The 25005-nt window shown below is 45.0% G+C and overlaps 1 protein-coding gene across 1 annotated transcript in view; it reads left to right on the top strand.

Moving 5' to 3' along the window:
* The first annotated feature begins 649 nt into the window (after positions 1–649).
* Positions 650–25005, top strand: part of LOC106563116 (breakpoint cluster region protein) — a 134710-nt gene continuing 110354 nt past the window's right edge. The window contains 3 exon segments of the mRNA XM_045689934.1: positions 650–2352; positions 2354–2716; positions 2718–2895. Of these exon segments, the coding sequence (XP_045545890.1) occupies positions 1390–2352; positions 2354–2716; positions 2718–2895 (1504 nt within the window). The 5' untranslated portion in view covers positions 650–1389.

Genomic DNA, 25005 nt, shown 5'->3' with positions numbered 1-25005 from the left:
ATATATATTTTTCACATTGTTTGCCAACTGATATGTGACACGTATTAATGCCAAAATAATGTAGAAACAGGCTAAACATGGTAAATGTCTTGAATATTTTATTTCAGCTCATGAAACATGGGACCAACCCTTTACATGTTGTGTTTATATTTTTGTTCGGTGTATATTGTGGATTTGAAGTGAGTATAATCATTAACCTACTACTGTATGCACTTTAGGTGAACAGCCACACGGTGGCAGTCTGGTGTCATTTCAGGAATTCCGACGCTCCCACAAGTATCACACCTGCACGGCAGTTTGATTTCAATCACTGTAGCCTATTATAATTGCCATTTCTTTGTCCAAATGAAGAGAGAACACAATAATATTTTTTAACACCACTTTCTACCATCCGAACTGCAATGCATAGAATATAGACTACATCCATGAGTCTCGACTATATATTATGCTTATAGGATTGACTGAAATATCAATAAATTATCCACCTCCGGAATAATGTATTATTATCTGAAAACGGAATAAGAATTGTTCTGTGGTATACTGTTGACTACATCCATGCCCTGTCTCTTTAATTGAACCGAAACCGAGTGTGGCCACTGTCAATCATTTTGCGTCTGGTCCCTCCCTTTCCTGCAGCCTCCGTCTCCAGTGCGAGATTGAGATGGGAACACGAAGCACAAGCACAGGAGAGGAACGGGGAATGTCTGGATAAACTGTACATTGACAAGGGACCCCGAAAACATGGGGTAACAAGGCAAAACAAATTATAATTAATTATCGATTTCGAATAGCAACAGGAGAAAATGAATTTTGTCGTGGGAAAATTCTAGAATTCTCGGGTTTCTCTCTTTTTATGCCATTCTCCTTGGACGCTGCTGGTACAAAGGGCTTGGAACAACTGGAGGCAATAATGGAACAGGGATGTTGTCATGTGAATGAACGAGGATCATCAATGATGGAATAAAGTGAATTGAATGAGAAAATGTAAAGTAAGTAGTTGGAGAGCCGTTATCACTTTCTCATCACACGGAAGATCCAGATCATCCGCTCAGGAGGACAGATGCTGTCATTGTGTCGAGACAGATTTTTTTTTCTCATTCTGCAAGTGGTCATTCAGGAATAATGCAGAGCAGGCGTTTGACTGGAAATACTTCTATTTCTATTGTTGACAATACAATATATTTTGTCTGCGAAATCTGTGAAGACGTGACAACAGTTAAATTGTCCGTTTTTGAACTGCTTTATCATACCATTAAAATGAATGGTTTTTTTCTATTGTAGATTCTCTAGGTACATTCCGATTTTCCCCCTGTTGGAAACTGGATGATAGGCGAGAAATACGGCTACTGGTGACATCACCCGGGTCAGATCTGTATTGCTATACAGTAAATGTCAACAATGGTGGAGCCGGTGGGATTTATTGAAGCGTGGAAAGCTCAGTTCCCCGAGTCAGACCCCCCAAAGATGGAGCTCAGGTCGGTGGGGGGCATCGAGCAGGAGCTGGAGAAGTGCAAAGCCTCCATCCGGCGGCTGGAGATGGAGGTGAACAAGGAGCGCTTCCGTATGATCTACCTGCAGACGCTGCTGGCCAAGGAGAGGAAGAGTTATGACCGCCAGCGCTGGGGTTTCAGGAAGGCCCAGATGAATGAGGGAGGGGACCAGGCAGGGCTGGGTGCTGAGTCTCAGCAGCCACACGTACAGGAACAAGGGGAGCGGAGCCGGTTCCAGTCGGTGGGGGAGGCCAGGTCCAAACAGAGACCCCCTACAGCCCGGAAGTCAGCCTCCCACGGTGACGAGCTGGAGCTCCAGTCTGCCTTCGAGGTGCCCCAGCAGGCAGAGCCCTGCGAGACAGACGGCCTCTCGCCCTCCAAACAGAAAGGGGGTATCTCCCCTCGCCGCCCAAACCCACCCTCAAACAAGGACCTACCGTCTGACCCCAATGACAAGCTTGGCATGGGGCTGGGGGTGGCAGCGCTGAGGTCCAACTTTGAGAGGATCAAGCGGGCCAACTCTCACTCTGCCGGGGATGCAGGGAAGAGCCAGGAGAAGCAGCAGCCCTTCTACACCAACATGGAGTTCCACCATGACAGGGGCCTGGTCAGGGTCAACGACCGAGACGTCTCTGACAAGATCAGCACCCTGGGCAGCCAGGCCATGCAGATGGAGCGCAAGAGGTCCCTGCACTCTCTGCCAGGCAACCTGGCCACTGTGGCAGGCGAGCTCCGCACCCGGCCTGTCTACAGGGGGCGCTCTACAGAGAGCACCTGTGGGTACGATGCTGAGTATGAGGACGGGGACCCCAACCCACGCCACCCCAAGACCAACGGGGGAAAACAGCCCCCCTCCACCCCCATGGCAACCCTCTGACTTCCAGCCTTACACCAGCGTCTACGTGGGCGGGGTGATGATGGGCGAGGGCGGGGGGGATGGGAAAGGGGGCGTCACCATGAGGGACCACGTTGGAGACGAGCACCACCTGACCTGGCCCCGGCGCTCCTACTCTCCCGGGAGCTTTGAGGATGTGGGGGGCGGAGGCGGCGGCTACACACCAGACTGCAGCTCCAATGAGAACCTGACGTCCAGCGAGGAGGACTTCTCATCTGGCCAGTCCAGCCACGTGTCGCCCAGCCCCACCACGGCCTACCGCCGGCCTTTCAGGGAGAAGAGCCGCTCGCCCTCGCAGAACTCTCAGAACTCCCAGCATTCTATTGACAGCAGCAGCCCCCCCCACGCCACAGTCCCAGAAGCGTCCCCACCGCCAGCAGGGCCACGTGGTCATGTCCGAAGCCACCATCGTGAGCGTCCGTAAGACCGGCCAGATCTGGCCCCCGCTCGACCCGGACACCACGCCGGCCAGCAGAGCCCCCCATGACAGCAGTTTCCATGGAGACCTGGGTGAGTGGCCGCCGCCCTCTCTAATCTTAGCTCTAGTTGCTGCTCAGTTCCTGTCTGGAGATTGAAGAGGCAGTCGCACGCTGACCGTTGCCTGGCAGGGTTGATTGACTGCCATGTAAGGAAGGAGTGAGAATGGGCATAGAGCCTTATCATCCACACTGGTAGGATTTAGAGCATCTAAATCAAATCCAACGGTTTCTATTTTTTTATTTGACTTAAATCTCACAACTGCAGGTCCTTGCATTGGTGCCGTTGATTCTCAGGTGTAGTTTCTGGTACTTGACATGTTCCTCGGCTAAAATGTCAGGTTTGACCTCTTGACTGAGACGACCCATAGAAACCCGACTAAGTGCCTGCACTGAGTGCTCTCTTCATTGCCTGTTCATTGCACGGTCATAGAGCCGCTAAGCCTTGTGAGACATGGGCTCCTCCTAAAAATAGCTGCACAATGAATTGTCAGCATTGTTTTCTTTTGTCTGTGTGAGCAGCTTTTCCCCTCATTCACTCTTCTCTCTCAGTGAATTCTGACACTCTTGTCTCCTCCCTCCCTTGTCTCTGAGCAAGGTACGTTCGTTGTGAGGGGTATTAGAGGGCTACATGAGCCTCACAGAGCAGATGTGTGTGTGTGTGTGTGTGTGTGTGTGTGTGTGTGTGTGTGTGTGTGTGTGTGTGTGTGTGTGTGTGTGTGTGTGTGTGTCTGCAAGCCGCAGCCAGCCAGGGGAGACAGAGGATCCATCCTAAATGACACCCTATTCCCTATGTAATGCACTACATTTGACCAGGGCTCATGGAACGCTAGTAAAAAGTAGAGCACTATATTAGGAAACGGGGTACCATTAGAAAGCAGGCAGAGAGAGGCTTCTGACTCAGCCCACGACTATTTCTGAAACCCAACCAGCTTTTTTCTAGAAGCTTTTACTGGAGTCCTAGACAAAGAAAGCTATATTTTCCCCCTCTCTCCCAAGCAATCAGCTTCAGTATCTTTAACCTGTTTGTAGCCTCGAGGCCCAGTTACTGCCCAGCTAACAGAGCAGGTTAGCGGTTAGCCGTTTGGCTTGGAGCTAGAGGCGTGGGCGCTATGCTTGGCGCTAGCTGCAGTGTTGTCTCCTTCTGGCCCGGTGTCCCTGGGCTTTCTGCTGACGAAGTGAGTGGCGTTTTAGCGCCTGCCCTCCCGCCGCAGCCCTGGCGGAGCAGACAGAGCTGCGGGCCATTGGCAGCGGGCGCCCTTTGCTGTGCCAGGATGAGCCCTGTGTGTGTGTGTGTGTGTGTGTGTGTGTGTGTGTGTGTGTGTGTGTGTGTGTGTGTGTGTGTGTGTGTGTGTGTGTGTGTGTGTGTGTGTGTGTGTGTGTGTGTGTGTGTGTGTGTGTGTGCAGAGAGGCAGATAAGACTGTCTTCTCTGATGGTGGTGGTGGGGGGGCAGCAGATGCACACTAACCCCTGTACTTAGGGTGTGGCGCCAAATCTGGCTTGCCTACTACCTACTTAAACTGAATACTGTGTGCTAATCGTACTATATACTTTTTAGAATGTACTGTTTAGTAAAAATGAATGCAGTAGGCTAAGCAACAAATATCTGCATACTAGGCTCCGCCTACTGAGAATTTGTTGACTCCTGCCATTTCGTACCTAGTTATGAGCGATTAGTGCTTTCTGAGGTCGGTTCGGTTTTAGTTCGATTACTAATAAATAATCACGGATTTTGGTTTATATTATTATTTTTTTATGCTGTAACACAGAATACAATTAAAACAATTAATAAAAGTCCCATGATGGTAGTGACTACCCATTTACCGTTTATTAACAATCATTTATTCACATCACTTTACTTTAATTCAATATTTCAGTTGTTGTGTATATTACATTTGTTTTATTTGATGACTTAATTTCATTCCAAGTCATCATCTCATCTCTATAGAGCTGCTGCCTATGCTGTCTGACAACAATCACTATTTTAGTCGTTCTTCAAAGTACAGTGCATTCGGAAAGTATTCAGACAGGGTTGTGCCTTTCCAAATCATGTCCAATCAACTGAATTTACCACAGGTGAACTCAAATGAAGTTGTAGAAGCATCTCAAGGATGATCAATGGAAACAGGATGCACCTGAGCTCAATTTCGAGTCTCATAGCAAAGAGTCTGAATACTTATGTAAATAAGGTATTTCAGTTTTTTTATTTTGTAGAAATGTCTCGTTCTTAACTGACTTGCCTTGTTAAATAAAAATGGGTGTTAATGGCAGAGCGGGGTCACTTACAGTGCCTTCAGAAAGTATTCACACCTTGACTTTTTACATATTTTGTTGTGTTACAGCCTGAATTTTAAATGTATTCAATTGAGCTGTTGTGTCACTGACCTACACACAATACCCCATAATGTCAAAGTGGAATTATGTTTTTAGAAACTTAAATTAAAAGCGGAAATGTCTTGGGTCAATAAGTATTCAACCCTTTTGTTATGGAAAGCCTAAATAAGTTCAGGAGTAAAAATGTGTTTAACAAGTTACATAATACGTTGAATGGACTCTATGTGCAATAAGTGTTTAACATGATTTTAAAATGACTACCTCATCACTGTACCCCACATATACAATTATCTGTAAGGTCCCTCAGTCAAGCAGTGAATTTCAAACACAGATTCAACCACAAAGACCAAGAAGATTTTCCAATGGCTTGCAAAGAAGGGCACCTATTGATAGATAGGTAAAAATTACTTTGAGCATGGTGAGGTTCTTAATTACACTTTGGTTGGTGTATCAATACACCCAGTCACTACAAAGATACAGGCATCCTCCCTAACTCAGTTGCCGGAGAGAAAGGAAACCGCTCAGGGATTTTACCATGAGGCCAATGGTGACTTTAAAACAGTTACAGAGTTTAATGGCTGTGATAGAAAACTGAGGATGGATCAACATTGTACTTACTCCACAATACTATCTTAATGATAGTATCAAGGCACAAGGCGAGACCCACATGCAGACACAGGAGTCAGATGGTTGGAGTCTTACAATGTTTATTAATCCAAAGGGGCAGGCAAGAGAATGTCGTGGACAGGCAATAAGTTCAAAACCAGATCAGTCCAGGAGGTACAGAGTGGCAGACAGGCTCATGGTCAAGGCAGGCAGAATGGTCAGGCAGGCGGGTACACAGTTCAGAAACAGGCAAGGGTCAAAACCGGGAGGACTAGAAAAAGGAGAATGCAAAAAGTAGGAGAACAGGAAAACCGCTGGTTGACTTGGAAACATACAAGATGAACTGGTACAGGGATAAATACACTGGGGAAAATAAGCGACACCTGGAGGGGGTGGAGACAATCACAAGGACAGGTGAAACAGATCAGGGCGTGACTAAAGTAAAACTGCAAAGCATTTGGCAAAGAAGTGATCTATATGTCCTCAATACAAAGTGTTATGTTTGGGGGCAAATCCAACACATCACTGAGTAACACTCTTCATATTTTCAAGCATGGTGGTGGCTGCATCATGGTATGGGTATGCTTGTCATTGGCAAGGACTAGAGTGTTTTTTTATGATAGAAATAAACAGAATAGAGCTAAGCACAGACAAAATCCTAGAGGTAAAACTGGTTCAGTCTGTATTCCACCAGACATTGGAAGACAAATCCACCTTTCAGCAGGACAATAACCTAAAACACAAGGACAAAAATACACTGGAGTTGCTTACCAAGACGACATTGAATGTTTCTGAGTGGCCTAGTTACAGTTTTGACTTAAATCGGCTTGAAAATCTATGGCAAGACTTGAAAATGGCTGTCTAGCAATGATCAACAACCAACTTGACAGAGATTTAAAAATAAAAAATATAATAATGTACAAATATTGTGCAATCCAGGTGTGCAACACTCTTAGAGACTTACCCAGAAAGACTCACAGCTGTAATCACTGCCAAAGCTGATTCTAACATGTATTGACTCAGGGTTGTGAATACTTACAGTTGAAGTCGGAGGTTTACATGCACCTTAGCCAAATACATTTAAGCTCAGTTTTTCACAATTCCTGACATTTAATTCTAGTAAAAATTCCCTGTCTTAGGTCAGTTAGGATCACCACTTTATTTTAAGAATGTGAAATGTCAAAATAATAGTAGAGAGAATGATTTATTTCAGCTTTTATTTATTTCATCACATTCCCAGTGGGTCAGACGTTTACACACACTCAATTAGTATTTGGTAGGATTGCCTTTAAATTGTTTAACTTGGGTCAAACGTGTCAGGTAGCCTTCCACAAGCTTCCCACAATAAGTTGGGTGAATTTTGGCCCATTCCTCCTGACAGAGCTGGTGTAACTGAGTCAGGTTTGTAGGCTTCCTTGCTTGCACACGCTTTTTCAGTTCTGCCCACAGATTTTCTATAGGATGAGGTCAGGGCTTTGTGATGGCCACTCCAATACCTTGACTTTGTTGCCCTGAAGCCATTTTGCCACAACTTTGGAAGTATGCTTGGGGTCATTGTCCATTTGGATGACCCATTTGCGACCAAGCTTTAACTTCCTGACTGATGTCTTGAGATGTTGCTTTTCCTGCCTCATGATGCCATCTATTTTGTGAAGTGCACCAGCCCCTCCTGCAGCAAAGCACCCCCACAACATGATGTTGCCACCCTCGTGCTTCACAGTTGGGATGGTGTTCTTTGGCTTGCAAGCCTCCCCCTTTTTCCTCCAAACATAACGATGGTCATTATGGCCAAATTTTTGTTTCATCAGACCAGAGGACATTTCTCCAAAAAGTGCAGTCTTTGTCCCCATGTGCAGTTGCAAACTGTAGTCTGGCTTTTTTTATGGTGGTTTTGGAGCAGTGGCTTCTTCCTTGCTGAGCGGCCTTTCAGGTCATGTCGATATAGGACTCGTTTTACTGTGGATATAGATACTTTTGTACCGGTTACCTCCAGCATCTTCACAAGGTCCTTTGCTGTTGTTCTGGGATTGATTTGCACGTCTCACACCAAAGTACGAAGAGGAAGGGGAAGAGGAAGGGGTTGATGGTGAAGATGATGAGTACGGCTGAGGCAGATTGCAAGGCTGACTTGGGGTTTCTCACTTCACTGGTCAGGGATGGGGGTCTGTAGAGAGGCACAGATGGGACGAGCTCTCCCGTTGCGTAACAGAATACACACGCACAAACAAACACACTTACACAAACAAACACACACACACACACGCACATACTCTCACACATATCTTGGGGCTAATACGCTGTCAGCAGTGTGTGTGTGTGTTTGTGCCAAAGCGTACATGCATGTGTTGTGACCAGGTGGTGGATGCTGTTCGTACTGTATCTAGCTGGGCTGTTTGTACTGTATCTAGCTGGGCTGTTTGTACTGTATCTAGCTGGGCTGTTTGTACTGTAGCTAGCTGGGCTGTTTGTACTGTAGCTAGCTGGGCTGTTTGTACTGTATCTAGCTGGGCTGTTTGTACTGTATCTAGCTGGGCTGTTTGTACTGTAGCTAGCTGGGCTGTTTGTACTGTAGCTAGCTGGGCTGTTTGTTCGTACTGTAGCTAGCTGGGCTGTTTGTACTGTAGCTAGCTGGGCTGTTTGTACTGTAGCTAGCTGGGCTGTTTGTTCGTACTGTAGCTAGCTGGGCTGTTTGTTCGTACTGTATCTAGCTGGGCTGTTTGTACTGTAGCTAGCTGGGCTGTTTGTTCGTACTGTAGCTAGCTGGGCTGTTTGTACTGTAGCTAGCTGGGCTGTTTGTTTGTACTGTAGCTAGCTGGGCTGTTTGTTCGTACTGTAGCTAGCTGGGCTGTTTGTACTGTATCAAGCTGGGCTGTTTGTACTGTATCTAGCTGGGCTGTTTGTACTGTAGCTAGCTGGGCTGTTTGTTCGTACTGTAGCTAGCTGGGCTGTTTGTACTGTAGCTAGCTGGGCTGTTTGTACTGTATCTAGCTGGGCTGTTTGTACTGTAGGTAGCTGGGCTGTTTGTACTGTAGCTAGCTGGGCTGTTTGTTTGTACTGTATCTAGCTGGGCTGTTTGCTCGTACTGTAGCTAGCTGGGCTGTTTGTTTGTACTGTATCTAGCTGGGCTGTTTGTTCGTACTGTAGCTAGCTGGGCTGTTTGTACTGTAGCTAGCTGGGCTGTTTGTTCGTACTGTAGCTAGCTGGGCTGTTTGTTCGTACTGTAGCTAGCTGGGCTGTTTGTTCGTACTGTAGCTAGCTGGGCTGTTTGTTCGTACTGTAGCTAGCTGGGCTGTTTGTTTGTACTGTATCAAGCTGGGCTGTTTGTTCGTACTGTAGCTAGCTGGGCTGTTTGTTCGTACTGTAGCTAGCTGGGCTGTTTGTTCGTACTGTAGCTAGCTGGGCTGTTTGTACTGTAGCTAGCTGGGCTGTTTGTTCGTACTGTAGCTTGCTGGGCTGTTTGTTCGTACTGTAGCTAGCTGGGCTGTTTGTTCGTACTGTAGCTAGCTGGGCTGTTTGTTCGTACTGTAGCTAGCTGGGCTGTTTGTTTGTACTGTATCTAGCTGGGCTGTTTGTTCGTACTGTAGCTAGCTGGGCTGTTTGTTCGTACTGTAGCTAGCTGGGCTGTTTGTTCGTACTGTAGCTAGCTGGGCTGTTTGTTCGTACTGTAGCTAGCTGGGCTGTTTGTTTGTACTGTAGCTTGCTGGGCTGTTTGTCCGTACTGTAGCTAGCTGGGCTGTTTGTTCGTAGGGAGAAGGTACTGTCTCTGTGGATGATTCAGCCCGTCTGCTAGCTAGGACTTCTCTCCCCCATCTCTTCTTCCTTTCCTACACTCCGTGATCGCTCTCTTCCCATGGTAGATGGTCTTGCTGTAAACAACAATAGTAATTGTTCGTTCATGACCCTTTGGCCTGTTGAAGTGGGTGTTGTTCAGGATGAACTGTATTCATGTTAGTCAATCCAAGATGGCTGCTTCTTTAGAGTGAGTGAGAGGAGAGCGAAAGAGGGGAAAGACAAAACATCTCCCTCTCAGTGCTGTCAAATACAAGCGTCATTCAATGGAGAAGTAACCAGGGGAAGCTTGGGCTGAAACGGAGCTTTGTCAGTGGAGCATCAGTAAAGCAGTGCCACTGAACAGATGATTGGATTGTTTACGTTCAGTTAGCTTTCTGACAGACCCACTTCCTCATGTACTACATGCATAGTCTGAAATAGACCTTCATCTTACTAGACAAGAATGGAAGGATATTTTCTTCCACAGCTAGCCACAGCGATTGACACTGAAAGGAAAGACTTACATTTCTGAAATATGGAACAGGAAAATTGGGACACACTGACTTAAACGCTGTCGAAAGAGAGGGGACAGAGATAGCCACATGGAAACTTAAGACTGAGAGAAGAATTTCAAGCTGAAAGCGCATGGAAGAGTTCAGGCGCGATAGAGAGAGCTCATAATCTTGGCCATAAGTAGGTGGGTTTTAAAAGGAGAGAAAGAGGGGTGCTCAAATGTAAGGATTATTTTAGGCAGCCTATGTTGGGTTTGTCCAATTCAAATGATCCTCTTTGGTGTACCGATGGCCTCTTAAGCTTTATATCATTATCTCTATGACCTATTTCACATGGGTCGGGGGTAAGCTGGTAAAACCTACATATTGGGTGGAATCGTTTAGGCAATCATTCTCATTATTTAACATGTTTATTGCCATTATATTAACCATCTTATTGCCATTTAGTCTATGTGTTAGCCTTATGTGTCAGGCTTTGTCATGTTGATTTGTCTTTGTCCCGTCTAGAGACACTTTGAGAGCCAGTTGATTTCATTTCAATGTAGCCTGTGTACCTGTAAAAGAGCTGAGACAGCACATCACCCTTTAGGATGTATAGGTATTTTGTTTGACTCCAGGGCAAGTTGTTTTATTTGCACTCCAATGATTCATTTGAAGGTTTGGGGAGGGGAATGCTGATCCAGGACCAGTGCATACTGCATACCTATGTTTTTTTCTTCTTTGAGGTTGGTTCTACCAAAATGGGCAGACCTGACCCAAGCTCAGCCTCAATAGACACTTTGTCCACCCCACCCCACCCTCCCCTCCCATGCCCGGGTCCTGCTAGGGTGTTATTTTAGTCAGGCACAATCCTGGCCAGCCCCAGGGTTATTTCCACATAGGTCCAGAGTGAGTGTGTGTGTTTGGCTAGGGCCTAGGGTTGCAAAATTCCAGGAACTTTCCAGAAATCCAGATTGGAGGATTCCGGAATAAATGGGTAATAATTCAACCAGGATTTCTGGAAAACGAAGGAATTTAAGAAAAGTTACCGAAATTTGCAAGCCTGCTCTGGACATATGTTGCTGTTGGACAACCTCTCTCTCTTGCTCTCTTTCACTAACCCCCCCTCCCCTCTCTCTTCTCTGTCATAGAATAAATATGTTAGTTGAGATGTGATGTTGGTAGAAGTGGGCAACTCCATGGTGCCAGGCTGTGGTGTGGTGACAGATAGAGGGGCTCTGTGTCCCTTAGCAACCTCTCTGATTCAATCGTGACGATTTCATCACCTCTATAGTGTGTGCGTGCGTGTTTCAAGTTTTAGTGTCATGTGCACAAGCTCTAAACCCAACAATTCAGTAATAAATATCAATGTAGTACGAAAAATAACAAGGTAGAACAAAAAGACATGAGAAATAAAAATAAGAACATGAGAAAGTAAGCATACTATATACAGGGTCTGTTCCAATACCATATTTATAAAGTGCAGGGATACTGGAGCGAGAGGTAGATACAGTGGCAAGAAAAAGTATGTGAACCCTTTGGAATTACCTTGATTTCTGCATAAATCTGACATAAAATTTGATCTGTGTGCTTAAACTAATAACACACTAATTATTGTATTTTTCTTGTCTAAATTGAATACATCATTTAATTATTCACAGTGTAGGTTGGAAAAAGTATGTGAACCCCTAGGCTAATGACTTCTCCAAAAGCTAATTGGAGTCAGGAGTCCGCTAACCTGGAGTCGAATCAATGAGATGAGATTGGAGATTTTGTTAAGAGCTGCCCTGCCCCATAAAAAACACTCACAAAATTCGAGTTTGCTATTCACAAGAAGCATTGGCTGATGTGAACCATGCCTCGAACAAAAGAGATCTCAGAAGACCTAAAATTAAGAATTATTGCCTTGCATAAAGCTGAAAAGTGTTACAAAAGTATCTCTAAAAGTCAGTGCACAGTAAGACAAATTGTCTATAAATGGAGAAATGTCAGCACTGTTGCTACTCTCCCTAGGAGTGGCCATCCTGCAAAGATGACTGCAAGAGCACTGCGCAGAAGGCTCAAAGAGGTTAAGAAGAATCCTAGAGTGTCAGCTAAAGACTTACAGAAATCTCTGGAAGATGCTAACATCTCTGTTGACGAGTCTACAATATGTAAAACACTAAACAAGAATGGTGTTCATGGGAGGACACCATGGAAGAAGCCACTGCTGTCCAAAAAAAACATTGCTGCAGGTCTGAAGTTCGCAAAAGAGCACCTGGATGTTTCACATCGCTGCTGGCAAAATATTCTGTGGATAGATGAAACTAAAGTTGTGTTGTTTGGAAGGAACACACAACACTATGTGTGGAGAAAAAAAGGCACAGCACACAAACATCAAAACCTCATCCCAACTGTAAAGTATGGTGGAGGGAGCATCATGCTTTGGGGCTGTTTTGCTGCCTCAGGGCCTAGACAGCTTGCTATCATCGGAAAAATGAATTCCAAACTATATCAAGACATTTTGCAGGAAAATGTAAGGCTATCTGTCCACCAATTGAAGCTCAACAGAAGTTAGGTGATGCAACAAGATCACAACCCAAAAGACAGAAGTAAATCAACAACAGAATGGCTTCAACAGAAGAAAATATACCTTCTGGAGTGGCCCAGTCAGTCCTGACCTCAACCCGATTGAGATGCTGTTGCATGACCTCAAGAGAGCAGTTCACACCAGACATCCCAATAATATTGTGGAACTGAAACAGTTTTGTAAAGAGGAATGGTCCAAAATTCCTCCGGACCGTTGTGCAGGTCTGATCTGCAACTACAGAAAACGTTTGGTTGAGGTTATTGCTGCCAAAGGAGGGTCAACAAGTTCATAAATCCAAGAGCTCACATACTTTTCCCACCCTGCACTGTGAATGTTTACACGGTGTGTTCAATAAAGACATGAACAATTATAGTTGTTTGTGTGTTATTAGTTTAAGCAGACTGTGTTTGTCTATTGTTGTAACTTAGATGAAGATCAGATCAAATTGTATGACCAATTTATGCAGAAATCCAGGTAATTCTAAAGGGTTCACATACCGTTTCTTCCCACTGTATGTATAGGGGTAAGGTGACTAGACATCAGAATATATGATAAACCGAGTAGCTGCAGCGTACATTAAGATTGTATTTGAGTGCGTGTGTGTAGAGCCAGTATAAATGTGTGTGCATATTATGTGTGTGTTGGTGTGTAAGTGTGCGTGAGTGTGTAGAATCCTGTGAGTATGCATAGACAGTGCAAAAATACAAATAAATACAAGGGTGTGCGTGTGTGTGTGTGTGTGTGTACACAGGCATCAAACACACTGACATGAAACACAATACCAGGCTTGTGAGAGATGAGCCATGTAGTGGTGTGTATCAGGGGATTTTCCTTCCCAATGCAAATCCTGTATGATGAAGCCATCAGCTGAAATGACAGGGGACTGTAGTAGCACTAGTGTCTGTATGAATGTGACTGGGCTGCCAGGAGGGTTTCTGCGCGTGTGTGTGACTGCGGGTTTGGCTTGGGCAATATACCGGAGTATCTCAAAATACCTACGTGATGATTTTCGATATTGTTTTGAGGGTTAGGGCCCCCCCCGCCTCGTGGGGTCTGCGGAGGTTTGTGTATAACTATAAGAAATCTAAGACGTGTCAAATGAATTATATCCAGCTCAGAGCTCCAGATATGCATTTGGTTTGCTAACTTGCTAGCTAAGTGGCTAGATGCCAAGATCAAGTTTCTTGGTTACAGCAGAGACATCAATCCCCTCCTGGAACAAGATCCTTGTTGCCTAAATTGTTTTGTGCGTCCCCCAGAAATGATTACCCCCCCCTCCCCCCAAAAAGAACATTGAAATAGTGCCTCAGTAATACCGTATACCCCGGGAGAGAAACGGTATGAAGGTATGAAAATCGGGATCACGCCAAACCCTACTGCGCGTGTAGGTGGACGATGGAGAGGAATGATCAGTTTAACAGGCATTTCTAAACGGTAATGGGTCTCTGAGCATTACCTCCAGCCAACCCCACATACTACCGTGTGGCACAATGACCCCTTTTCCACACTGGATTAGTGTGTGTGTGTGTGTGTGTGTGTGTGTGTGTGTGTGTGTGTGTGTGTGTGTGTGTGTGTGTGTGTGTGTGTGTGTGTGTGTGTGTGTGTGTGTGTGTGTGTGTGTGTGTGTGTGTGTGTGTGAAACTGCCAGGGACTCTTAAAAGATTAGTTCAGCCTCCACTGTTGAGTGAGTCTGGCAGCGGAAGACTTAGTAACCACAGAAGGCGAACAGGGGCTGGAGTGAAACCAACAGGCCCATAGTGTAGGAGAGTAGAGGGGGTGGATGGAGGGAGGAATGAGAGGAGGAGGAGGGGAGCGGATATCTCCACAGAGCCAGCTGGGTGAGGAGGCTGCTCTCTCTCTCTCTGTATTACAGGGAACAAGGGGAAGAATCTCCCTCTCACTAATGGTAGTTAGTTAATTACTTAATAGAGCCCTGGGACTAGAGTTTAAGAGCGGGAACTAGTTTACTGAGAGTTACAGAGATTTCCCGCCAACACCCACTTCCACTTCACAGGATAAACAACTAAGAGAAACTGGTGAATTACATAAGAAATTATTTCTGTGAACCTCATGACGTGAAATTGAACTGTTCAATTATATTAAATCTGGCTTCTCTACGGGCTTCTTTGCTCTGCTATCTGCATGATCAATCATCAATGCTCAGGATGGGGACAGACAGCGCATCTCATATGGAATACAGTTCACAATGCATGTGTCATCTCATCAGCTGGTAACTTTTTGTCTTGTGACAGATACATTTGCGGCAGCATAGTCTATGGTACAGTAATATTAAGACTAATATATCTGAATGCGCATGTAATTTTTCTGATCCCATGAGCTTTCGGAAATATTCAGACCCGTTGCCTATTTCCACATTTTGTTACTTTACAGCCTTATTTTGAAATGTATTAAATATTTTTTCCCCCCCTCATCAATCTATACACAATACCAGATAATGACAAAGCAAAAACATGGTTTTAGAAATGTAAAAAAAATATATAAAACTGAAATATCACATTTATATAAGTATTCAGACCCTTTACTCGGTACTTTGTTGAAGCACCTTTGGCAGCGATTACAGCGTTGAGTCTTCTTTGGTATGACGCTACAATCTTGGCACACCTATATTTGGGGAGTTTCTTCCATTCTTCTCTGCAGATCCTCTCAAGCTCTGTCAGGTTGCATGGGGAGCGTAGCTGCACAGCTATTTTCAGGTCTCTCCAGAGATGTTCGATCGGTTTCAAGTCTGGGCTCTGGCTGGGCCACTCAAGAACATTCAGAGACTTGTCCCGAAGCCACTCCTGCGTTGTCTGGGCTGTGTGCTTAGGGTCGCTGTCCTGTTGGAAGATGAACCTTCGCCCCAGTCTGAGGTCCTGAGCACTCTGGAGCAGGTTTTCATCAAGGATCTCTCTGTACTTTGCTCCATTCATCTTTCTCTCAATCCTGACTAGTCTCCCAGTCTCTGCCACTGACAAACATCCCCTCAGCATGATGCTGCCACCACCATGCTTCACCGGAGGGATGGTACCAGGTTTCCTCCAGACGTGATGGTTTGCATCCAGGCCAAAGAGTTTAATCTTGGTTTCATCAGACCAGAGAATCTTGTTTCTCATGGTCTGAGAGTCCTTTAGGTGCCTTTTGGTAAACTCCAAGCGGGCTGTCATGTGCCTTTTTACTGAGGAGTGGCTTCCATCTGGCCACTCTACCATAAAGGCCTGATTGGTGGAGTGCTGCAGAGATGGTTGTCCTTCTGGAAGGTTCTCCCATCTCCATAGAGGAACTCTGGAGCTCTGTCAGAGTGACCATCGGGTTCTTGGTAACCTCCTTGACCAAGGCCCTTCTCCCTCAATTTCTCAGTTTTGCCTGGCGGCCAGCTCTAGGAAGAGTCTTGGTGGTTCTAAACTTCTTCAATTTAAGAATGGTGAAGGCCACTGTGTTCTTGGGGACATTCAATGCTGCAGAATTCTTTTGTCATCCCCAGATCTGTGCCTCGACACATTCCTGTCTCGGAGCTCTACGGACAATTCCTTCGACCTCATGGCTTGGTTTTTGCTCTGACATGCACTGTCAACTGTGGGACCTTATATACACTACCGGTCAAAAGTTTTAGAACACCTACTCATTCAAGGGTTTTTCTTTATTTTTGTTATTTTCTACATTGTAGAAAAATAGTGAAGACATCAAAACTATGAAATAACACATTTGGAATCATGTAGTAACCAAAAAAGTGTTAAACAAATCAAAATATATTTTATATTTGAGATTCTTCAAAATAGCCACCCTTTGCCTTGATGACAGCTTTGCACACTCTTGGCATTCTCTCAACCAGCTTCACCTGCAATGGTTTTTTGACTGTCTTGAAGGAGTTCCCACATTTGTTGAGCACTTGTTGGCTGCTTTTCCTTCACTCTGGGGTCCTACTTATCCCAAACCATCTCAATTGGGTTGAGGTCGGGTGATTGTGGAGGCCAGGTCATCTGATGCAGTATTCCATCACTCTCCTTCTTGGTCAAATGGCCCTTACACAGCCTGGAGGTGTGTTGGGTCATTTTCCTGTTGAAAAACAAATGATAGTCCCATTAAGCACAAACCAGATGGTATGGCGTATCGCTGCAGAATGCTGTGATAGCCATGCTGGTTAAGTGTCCCTTGAATTCTAAACCAGGTTTTCCTCTTGGGTCTTGTCTCATTGCTGCAACTCCCGAACGGGCTTGGGAGGCGAAGGTTGAGTCATGGTCCTACGAAACCAAACTGCCCGCTTAACCCAGAAGCCAGCCGAACCAATGTGTTGGAGGAAACACCGTTCCACTGATGACCGAGGTCAGTCTGCAGGTGCCTGGCCCGCCACAAGGAGTCACTAGAGCCTGATGAGCCAAGTAAAGCCCCCCCAGCCAAGCCCTCCCCTAACCCGGACGATGCTGGACCAATTGTGCGCCGTGCTATGGGACTCCCAGTCACGGCCAGTTGTGATACAGCCTGGAATTGAACCCAGGTCTGTAGTGACGCCTCTAGCACTGCGATGCAGTGCCTTAGACTGCTGCACCACTCGGGAGGCCCCTGTTCCATTTATTTTTTATCCTAAAAAACTCCTTAGTCCTTGCCGATGACAAGCATACCCATAACATGATGCAGGCACCACCATGCTTGAAAATATTACGAGTTGTACACAGTGATGGGTTGTGTTGGATTTGCTGACTACCTCATCTCTGTACCCCACACACATACAATTTTCTGTAAGGTCCCTCAGTTGAGCAGTGAAATTCAAACACAAAGACCAGGGAGTTTTTCCAATGCCTTGCAAAGAAAGGCACCTATTGGTAGATGGGTAAAAATAAAAAGCAGACATTGAATATCCCTTTGTGCATGGTGAAGTTATTAATTACACTTTGGATGGTGTATCAGTACACCCAGTCACTACAAAGATACAAGTGTTCTTCCTAACTGAGTTGCCGGAGGAAGGAAACCGCTCAGGGATTTCACCGTTAGAGAGTTTAATGGTTGTGATAGGAGAAAACTGAGGATGGATCAACAACATTGTAGTTACTCCACAATACTGACCTAAATGACAGAGTGAAAAGAAGGAAGCCTGTATAGAATGAAAATATTCTAAAGGATGCATCCTGTTTGCAACAAGGCACTTAAGCAATACTGCAAAAAAAAAATGGCAAAACAATTACATTTTTGTCCTGAATACAAAGTGTTACGTTTTGGGCAAATCCAATACGACAATGAGTACCACTCTCCATATTTTCAAGCATAGTGGTGGCTGCATCATGTTATGGGTATGCTTGTAATTGTTAAGGACTGGTGAGTTATTCAGGATAAAAAAATAAACAGAATGGAGCTAAGCACAGGCAAAATCCTAGGGAGATGACTGGGAGATGAATTCACCTTTCAACAGGACAATAATCTAAAACACAAAGCCAAATCTACACCGGAGTTGCTTGCCAAGAAGGCAGTGAATGTTCCTGAGTGGCCGAGTTACAGTTTTGACTTAAATCTACTTGAAAATGGCAAGACCTGAAAATGGTTGTCTAGCAATGATCAACAACAAATATGACAGAGTTTGAAGAATTTTGAAAAGAATAATAGGCAAATGTTGCACAATCCAGGTGTGGAAAGCTCTTAGAGATTTACCCAGAATGACTCACAGCTGTAATCACTGCCAAAGGTGATTCTAACATGTATTGACTCAGTGGTGTGAATACTTATGTAAAATAGATGTTTCTGTATTTCATTTTCAATACATTTGCAAAAATGTCTAAAAACATGTTTTTACTTTGTCATTATGGGGTATTGTGTGTAGATGGGTTTAAAAATATATATACTTAATACATTTTGAATTCAGGCTGTAACACAACAAAATGTGGAATAAGTCAAGGGGTATGAATCTGAAGGCACTGTATATGTTTTCAAAATGTGTACTGCCTCCAGCTCATTGCAAAGTGGTGTGTGACACGCTGATGAAGCCTGCATTTGAATGGTGAATGGGAAGCACGCTTCAATTACCAGTTGAGAAATAAAAAAGTAGCTATTTTTAATCATAGCCCAAAAAAACGGTTTTTAACATATGATTGCATTTTTTTGAATTGTTGAGCAATGATTGGTCTTATAAAAGCTCTGTCTGACAGGCTCTGTATCGGTGTGCTCTGCGCGTGTAATAAATAAGATACATAACGAATATATAGACACACACAGCAATTCTATTTGTCGGCTTTTCAACAACAACAAAAAATGCGTCCAAAAACCTGGCAATTACCGGCTAATGGTAACCCTGATTCAGACCCATAACCATTCAATCTTCGTGAAGAGAAGCAAAAGCCGTCTGCATCTTATTCTAGTCCTATGTTGTTCAAGCATTTCATAGCCATTACAATGATGAAGATAAATACAACGAAATGTAGGGCTCATCTGGCACAGTTAGCGTCAGACATTTTCATGACGATCAAACCTCTAATCAAATCAACACATTTATATGCTTTAGAATAACACTTCCAGGTTTGGTGGGAAATACCGGGTTATCTGGGATTATTCTCAAGGTGGAACATTTTGTAAAAAAACAAAACAATTTACTACGGGGAAAAAATGAAATACTACAGGAAAACGGACCCTTTGTTCTGGTTGAGAGAGAGCGTCATACAGACTTGAAGCATGGTGCTTGAAAGGATGAGTTGTTTTTTTCAGAAAATCACCTGGTGAGTTGCTCTTGTAAATCCTGTCATTGTCAGACATGGCTTACAGCCTGTTTTTAGATGGTCAGGTTGTCTTGTGCTGAAGCATACAGCCATAGTGTAGATGGCCTGGCATGCTGGCTGGCTGGCTAGGCTGGATGGATGGCTAGGCTGGGTGTTGCTGTGGGGCAGAGGGGTGGAGTGGCTCCAAGCTGCAGTCAGACCCCCAGTGTGAGTCAAAATGCCTGACTGTGGCCTGCGGTAGTTCTGGGCAGTGACCCCCAAACTGGGGAAGAGCAGCAGACGGAACTCACCCGCCCTGGACAGACGCCACGGCCCAACGGCACGCGCACACACACACACACACACACACACACACACACACAGGGTGCCAAGGATAGTCACCCTCTCTAAAGTGTTTTTCGTGTGTGTTTCTGTGTGTTGTTTATGTCTGTGTGGCCGGGTGTGCTTGTGTATGTGTGTTTGCTTGTTTCCATGCCAAGTCTCAAACCACAAACTTCCCTCAGTTGCAACTATGATGACAGAAAGCTTTTGTTAAAAATAAATAAATAAATCAGAAAATCCCTCTCATAAACTTCAGTGACTTTTCTTCACCCCATGTCCCTGCCCGCCCTTTTGGAAAAGTGTCCATATTGTCTCTCTATCTGGACAAAGCCCCAGACGCAGGCCTTGTCAGCTGCACAGCACAACACATCTGTGTTAGCATCCATCGCTATGCTCACCAGTTACCACAGGCCATAACCGCATCATTGCCTAGGTCAGCTACAAGGGTCGTTACTTACTGCCTGCTCTGTGGGACCGCTAGAGGGGGATGGGATGGGGAGGAGAGGACTAGTTCATGGGGTTGCAGGACACGTAGTGGGAGTGGTGGTGTAGACTAGATGGGAGGCTAACCTATATAGTCTGGTTCCACTTTCTGGATTATAGTCCCTAAACCTGTCTAGCGATGCAAACACTCCACGTAATCCCTAATACCCCACTCTATTCCCTGAATTAAAATGTAACAATCAGATTATCATTTGGTTCCTCATCTGACATAGCTCACGCCTCAGTGGTCTCATTATGGCTCTTTCATTTTGTCCTATATATTACAGTGTTCTTATGATCCGAGCATCGGACACGTACCACCAGTGATAGTGTGGCGTGTGGGCGGTAGATTATATTCTTTTAGCACTGTTCTGGGGCCAGTTGTGTATAGTTAAACTTGATGGATGTGATTATAGGTCAGAGTTTAAGCTATACCTACCTGTACACATAACTTAAATCAGCCACACTGAAACAAAGAACATTGTGATTGGTAGTTAGCATATGTATAGTTCACCATACAGTTTTAGATTGGCTGCTACCATAGAGAATGATAGAGGTCTCTAGTGGCCCAAAAGCCATTTTGGCATAGGCAGCACCATTGGGGGCTTCCACCATTTTAAAGTAGTCAAAATAGTCAACTGGGTGGGGATTCCTATGGGTTATAGCCTCAATGGTGCCTCCCATGCTGTTACAGACACCACAATGGCACATATATAAAGATGAGTCCTCTATCTCTACTACTTGACTGCACTTTGCGGTGTCTGAGAAATCAGCTGTAATTCACCCAGCCGCCGATGAAAAAATATTTTCCAGATTGCACTTTGTTGTTTAATGAAGCATTCTCTCTTCTGCCAGATTCTCCCCCACCTCTCCCAACAGCTGCTTTGAGTTTGGTCTGCTCGCAGCCAATTACAGCTCCTGCACCTTTCAGAACCTCTCCCGTTTTTCCACGAAGCAAAGGGGAAAACCAGGATAGATCAAAGTCCCGGGCAGACCCTCAGAACCAATGGGGGTCTCCCTGTAATTGTCCAATATGCTTTTCAGAGTGGTGGCAATAAAAACGTGGGGAATCAATGCCAAATGTCAGCAATGCCTGCAAGCCACCGCTGCCTTCTCTCTTGGTCTCTCCCTCCAACTACCAGTGCTTGCCAGCTATATGTCTGTAGTTGACACGCTTTCTATACAGGGTCGAAGGAGGAAATAGCTTTAGTTGACTTTAATGGCGTTAGCCACAGTGGCTACACGGTCCGGGTTGACAGACAGTAGGGATGTAGATATGATAAAGGTTGAATGATGCTTTCACCTGTTTCTAGGAAGTCCTGAACTCTCCTTTGCTCTGTGTTACGTTCCTGCAACAAGAAACAGAATTGTCGCTCAAACAGGAGGGGGAACTAGCAAAAAGTCTCTCGTACTCTAATTTCTGTTCCCATTCTGCCTTAAGTTCTACCTCTCGCAGTTGCACGTCTACGGGGTGAACTGTACCCCCTGTAGGAACCTTTCCATCATCCTCCCTCTCTTGCAAGCAACAGGAAATATGGGTCCTAAAAGACACCTCATTTGCCCAAGAGAAGACAAATGAAAATAAACACCAACCTATAATATGGAGCAAACCAAATAGGGAGACACAAGAAAATGCTTTGTATTCACAAACTGAAAGCGGGAGTGGATCGTTGGCTCTGCAGCCCCTAGGCAGCAGCTGTGCCAGCACAGGTGAAACTAACGAGGCGACAGGTGCGACACATCCTGACCAACGAGGACGCCGCCAATCAGTGCACGTCCACACCCAAATAGAACCGACCTCGAAAAAAGCAAAAGCCCCGAAGCCTAAAACACCTGATGCAGTCTTTTCTTTCCCTGGGAAGAGAGGAGAGACATGGTTCTATGTGCCGTACAGTGGCTGGTTGATAGCCAGAAGGTTGGGGTCATAATAGGAATCAATGGAGTGAAAATGCTGTGAGCAAACTGTATCTATAGGATGCTTTACAGAGCCTCTTCCCTCCCATCAGATCAACTGCTCAAGCTAGTATACACGTGTGTATACACACACACACAAACATGCACGCACGCACCCACACTCTCTTTCTCTCCCTCTGGCTCTTTGTTGTAGGATTGTGTTTGTGCAGGGAGGCTACTGTGTGCTCGCTCGATAAATGACAGTTGCTAAGGGCTATGGGAGGGATGAGGGGAGGAGGGACGGGGTAACCCGACAGGGGTGAGCTTGGCTGTAAAAATAACACATTATCGAATTAATGAGGAAAATGGTTGCCTGCTAGCTGGGTGGAGTGGAGACATCCCTCTCTGACGAGCGGTTTGGGCCTGGATGGAAATGGCTGTGGAGTTGTGTTGTTTCAGAGTTCTGTTTCCTCTAACATCCCTGGAAGTGAGCCAGTCCCGGTGGGCTGGAGAGGAGAGGGGATGTGGGGAGAGACAGACGGGCCAGTTCTGATTTAACGCTCAGATGCTGGGAGGAGAGAGAGAGGGAGGGATGGATGGATGGAGGTAGGAGGAGGAGAGTTGCTCCTGCCCTTAGTTAGCCTCAGCGAGCCAAATGCATCTCAGCAACTCAGGAGGGAGAAGAGAGACATTTGTTTTAGAAGAGCCCAGATGTTTGGGCTTTTCCGATTCCCCCCCCCCCCCCTCTCTCTCTCTCGCTCAATTCAAAGGGCTTTATTGGCACGGGAAACATATGTTTACACTGCCAAAGCAAGTGAAATAGATAATAAACAAAAGTGAAATAAACAATCAAAAATAAACAGTAAACATTGCACTCACAAACGTTTCAAAGGAATAGAGACATTTCAGATGTCATATTATGGCTATGTACAGTGTTGTAACGATGTGCACATAGAAAATAAATACAGAAATATGGGTTGTATTTACATTGGTGTTTGTTCTTCACTGGTTGCCCTTTTCTTGTGGCAACAGGTCACACATATTGCTGCTGTGATGGCACACTGTGGTATTTCACCCAGTAGATGTGGGAGTTTATCAAAATTGGATTTGTTTTTTAATTCTTTGTGGGTCTGTGTAATCTGAGGGAAATATGTGTCTCTAATATGGTCATACATTTGTCAGGAGGTTAGGAAGTGCAGCTCAGTTTCCACCTCATTTTGTGGGCAGTGTGCCTATAACCTGTCTTCTCTTGAGAGCCATGTCTGCCTACGGCGGCCTCTCTCAATAGCAAGGCTATGCTCACTGAGTCTGTACATAGTGAAAGCTTTCCTTAATTTTGGGTCAGTCACAGTGGTCAAGTATTCTTCTACTGTGTACTCTCTGTTTAGGGCCAAATAGTATTCTAGTTTGCTCCGTTTTTTTGTTAATTATTTGGTTGGGTCTAATTGTGTTGCTGTCCTGGGGCTCTGTGGGGTCTGTTTGTGTTTGTGAACAGAGCCCCAGAACCAGCTAGCTTAGAAGACTCTTCTCCAGGTTCATCTCTCTGTAGGTGATGGCTTTGTTATGGAAGGGTTGGGAATCGCTTCCTTTTAAGTGGTTGTAGAATTGAATCACTCTTTTCTGGATTTTGATAATTTGCGGGTATCTTCCTAATTCTGCTCTGTATGTATTATTTGATGTTTTACGTTGTACACAGAGGATATTTTTGCAGAATTCTGCATGCAGAGTCTCAATTTGGTCTTTGTCCCATTTTGTGAATTCTTGGTTGGTGAGCGGACCCCAGACCTCACAACCATAAATGGCAATGGGTTCTATAACTGATTAAAGTATTTTTAGCCAGATCCTAATTGGTATGTTGAATTTTATGTTCCTTTTGATAGTGTAGAAGGCCCTTCTTGCCTTGTCTCTCAGATCGTTCATAGCTTTGTGGAAGTTACCTGTGGCGCTGATGTTTAGGCTGAGGTATTTTTCATTTTTCTGTACTCTAGGGCAACAGTGTCTAAATGGAATTTGTATTTGTCGTCCTGGCAACTGGACCTTTTTTGGAACACCATTATTTTTGTCTTACTGAGATTTACTGTAAGGACCCAGGTCTGACAGAATCTGTGCAGAAGATCTAGGTGCTGCTGTAGGACCTCCTTGGTTGGGGACAGATCTAGGTGCTGCTGTAGGCCCTCCTTGGTTGGGGACAGATCTAGGTGCTGCTGTAGGCCCTCCTTGGTTGGGGACAGATTTAGGTGCTGCTGTAGGCCCTCCTTGGTTGGGGACAGATCTAGGTGCTGCTGTAGGCCCTCCTTGGTTGGGGACAGATCTAGGTGCTGCTGTAGGCCCTCCTAGGTTGGGGACAGATCTAGGTGCTGCTGTAGGCCCTCCTTGGTTGGGGACAGAAGCAACAGATCATGAGCAAAGAGTAGACATTTGACTTCAGATTCTAGTAGGGTGAGGCCGGGTGCTGCACACTGTTCTGGTGCCCTCACCAATTCATTGATATATATGAGTGGGCCTCATTTAGAATGTGGTATGTTTTTCCACCAACAACACCTTACATCAATTTGTATAGAAGACCCTCATGCCAAATTCAGTCAAAAGCTTTTTTGAAATCAACAGAGCATGAGAGGACTTTGCCTTTGCTTTGGTTTTGGTTTGTTTGTTTGTCAATTAAGGTGTGCAGGGTGAATATGCTGTCTGTCGTGCGGTAATTTGGTTAAAAGCCAATTTGACATTTGCTCAGTAAATTGTTTTCACTGAGGAAATGTACGAGTCTTCTGTTAATGATAATGCAGAGGATTTTCCCAAGGTTGCTGTTGACGCATATCCCACAGTAGTTATTGGGGTCGCATTTGTCTCCACTTTTGTGGATTGGGGCCTTTGGTTCCAAATATTGGGGAAGATGCCAGAGATGTTAAAGAGTTTAGGTATAGCCGTTTAAGTATAGCCAATTGTAATTTGTGGTCTATATATTTTATAATTAAGCAGTAAG

The sequence above is a fragment of the Salmo salar genome, chromosome ssa11, assembly GCF_905237065.1.
Source record: "Salmo salar chromosome ssa11, Ssal_v3.1, whole genome shotgun sequence".
In the NCBI taxonomy this organism is placed as follows: Eukaryota; Metazoa; Chordata; class Actinopteri; order Salmoniformes; family Salmonidae; genus Salmo; species Salmo salar.
The sequence above is the reverse complement of the archived record's forward strand: the minus strand, read 5'-3'. Positions and strand labels throughout refer to the sequence as shown.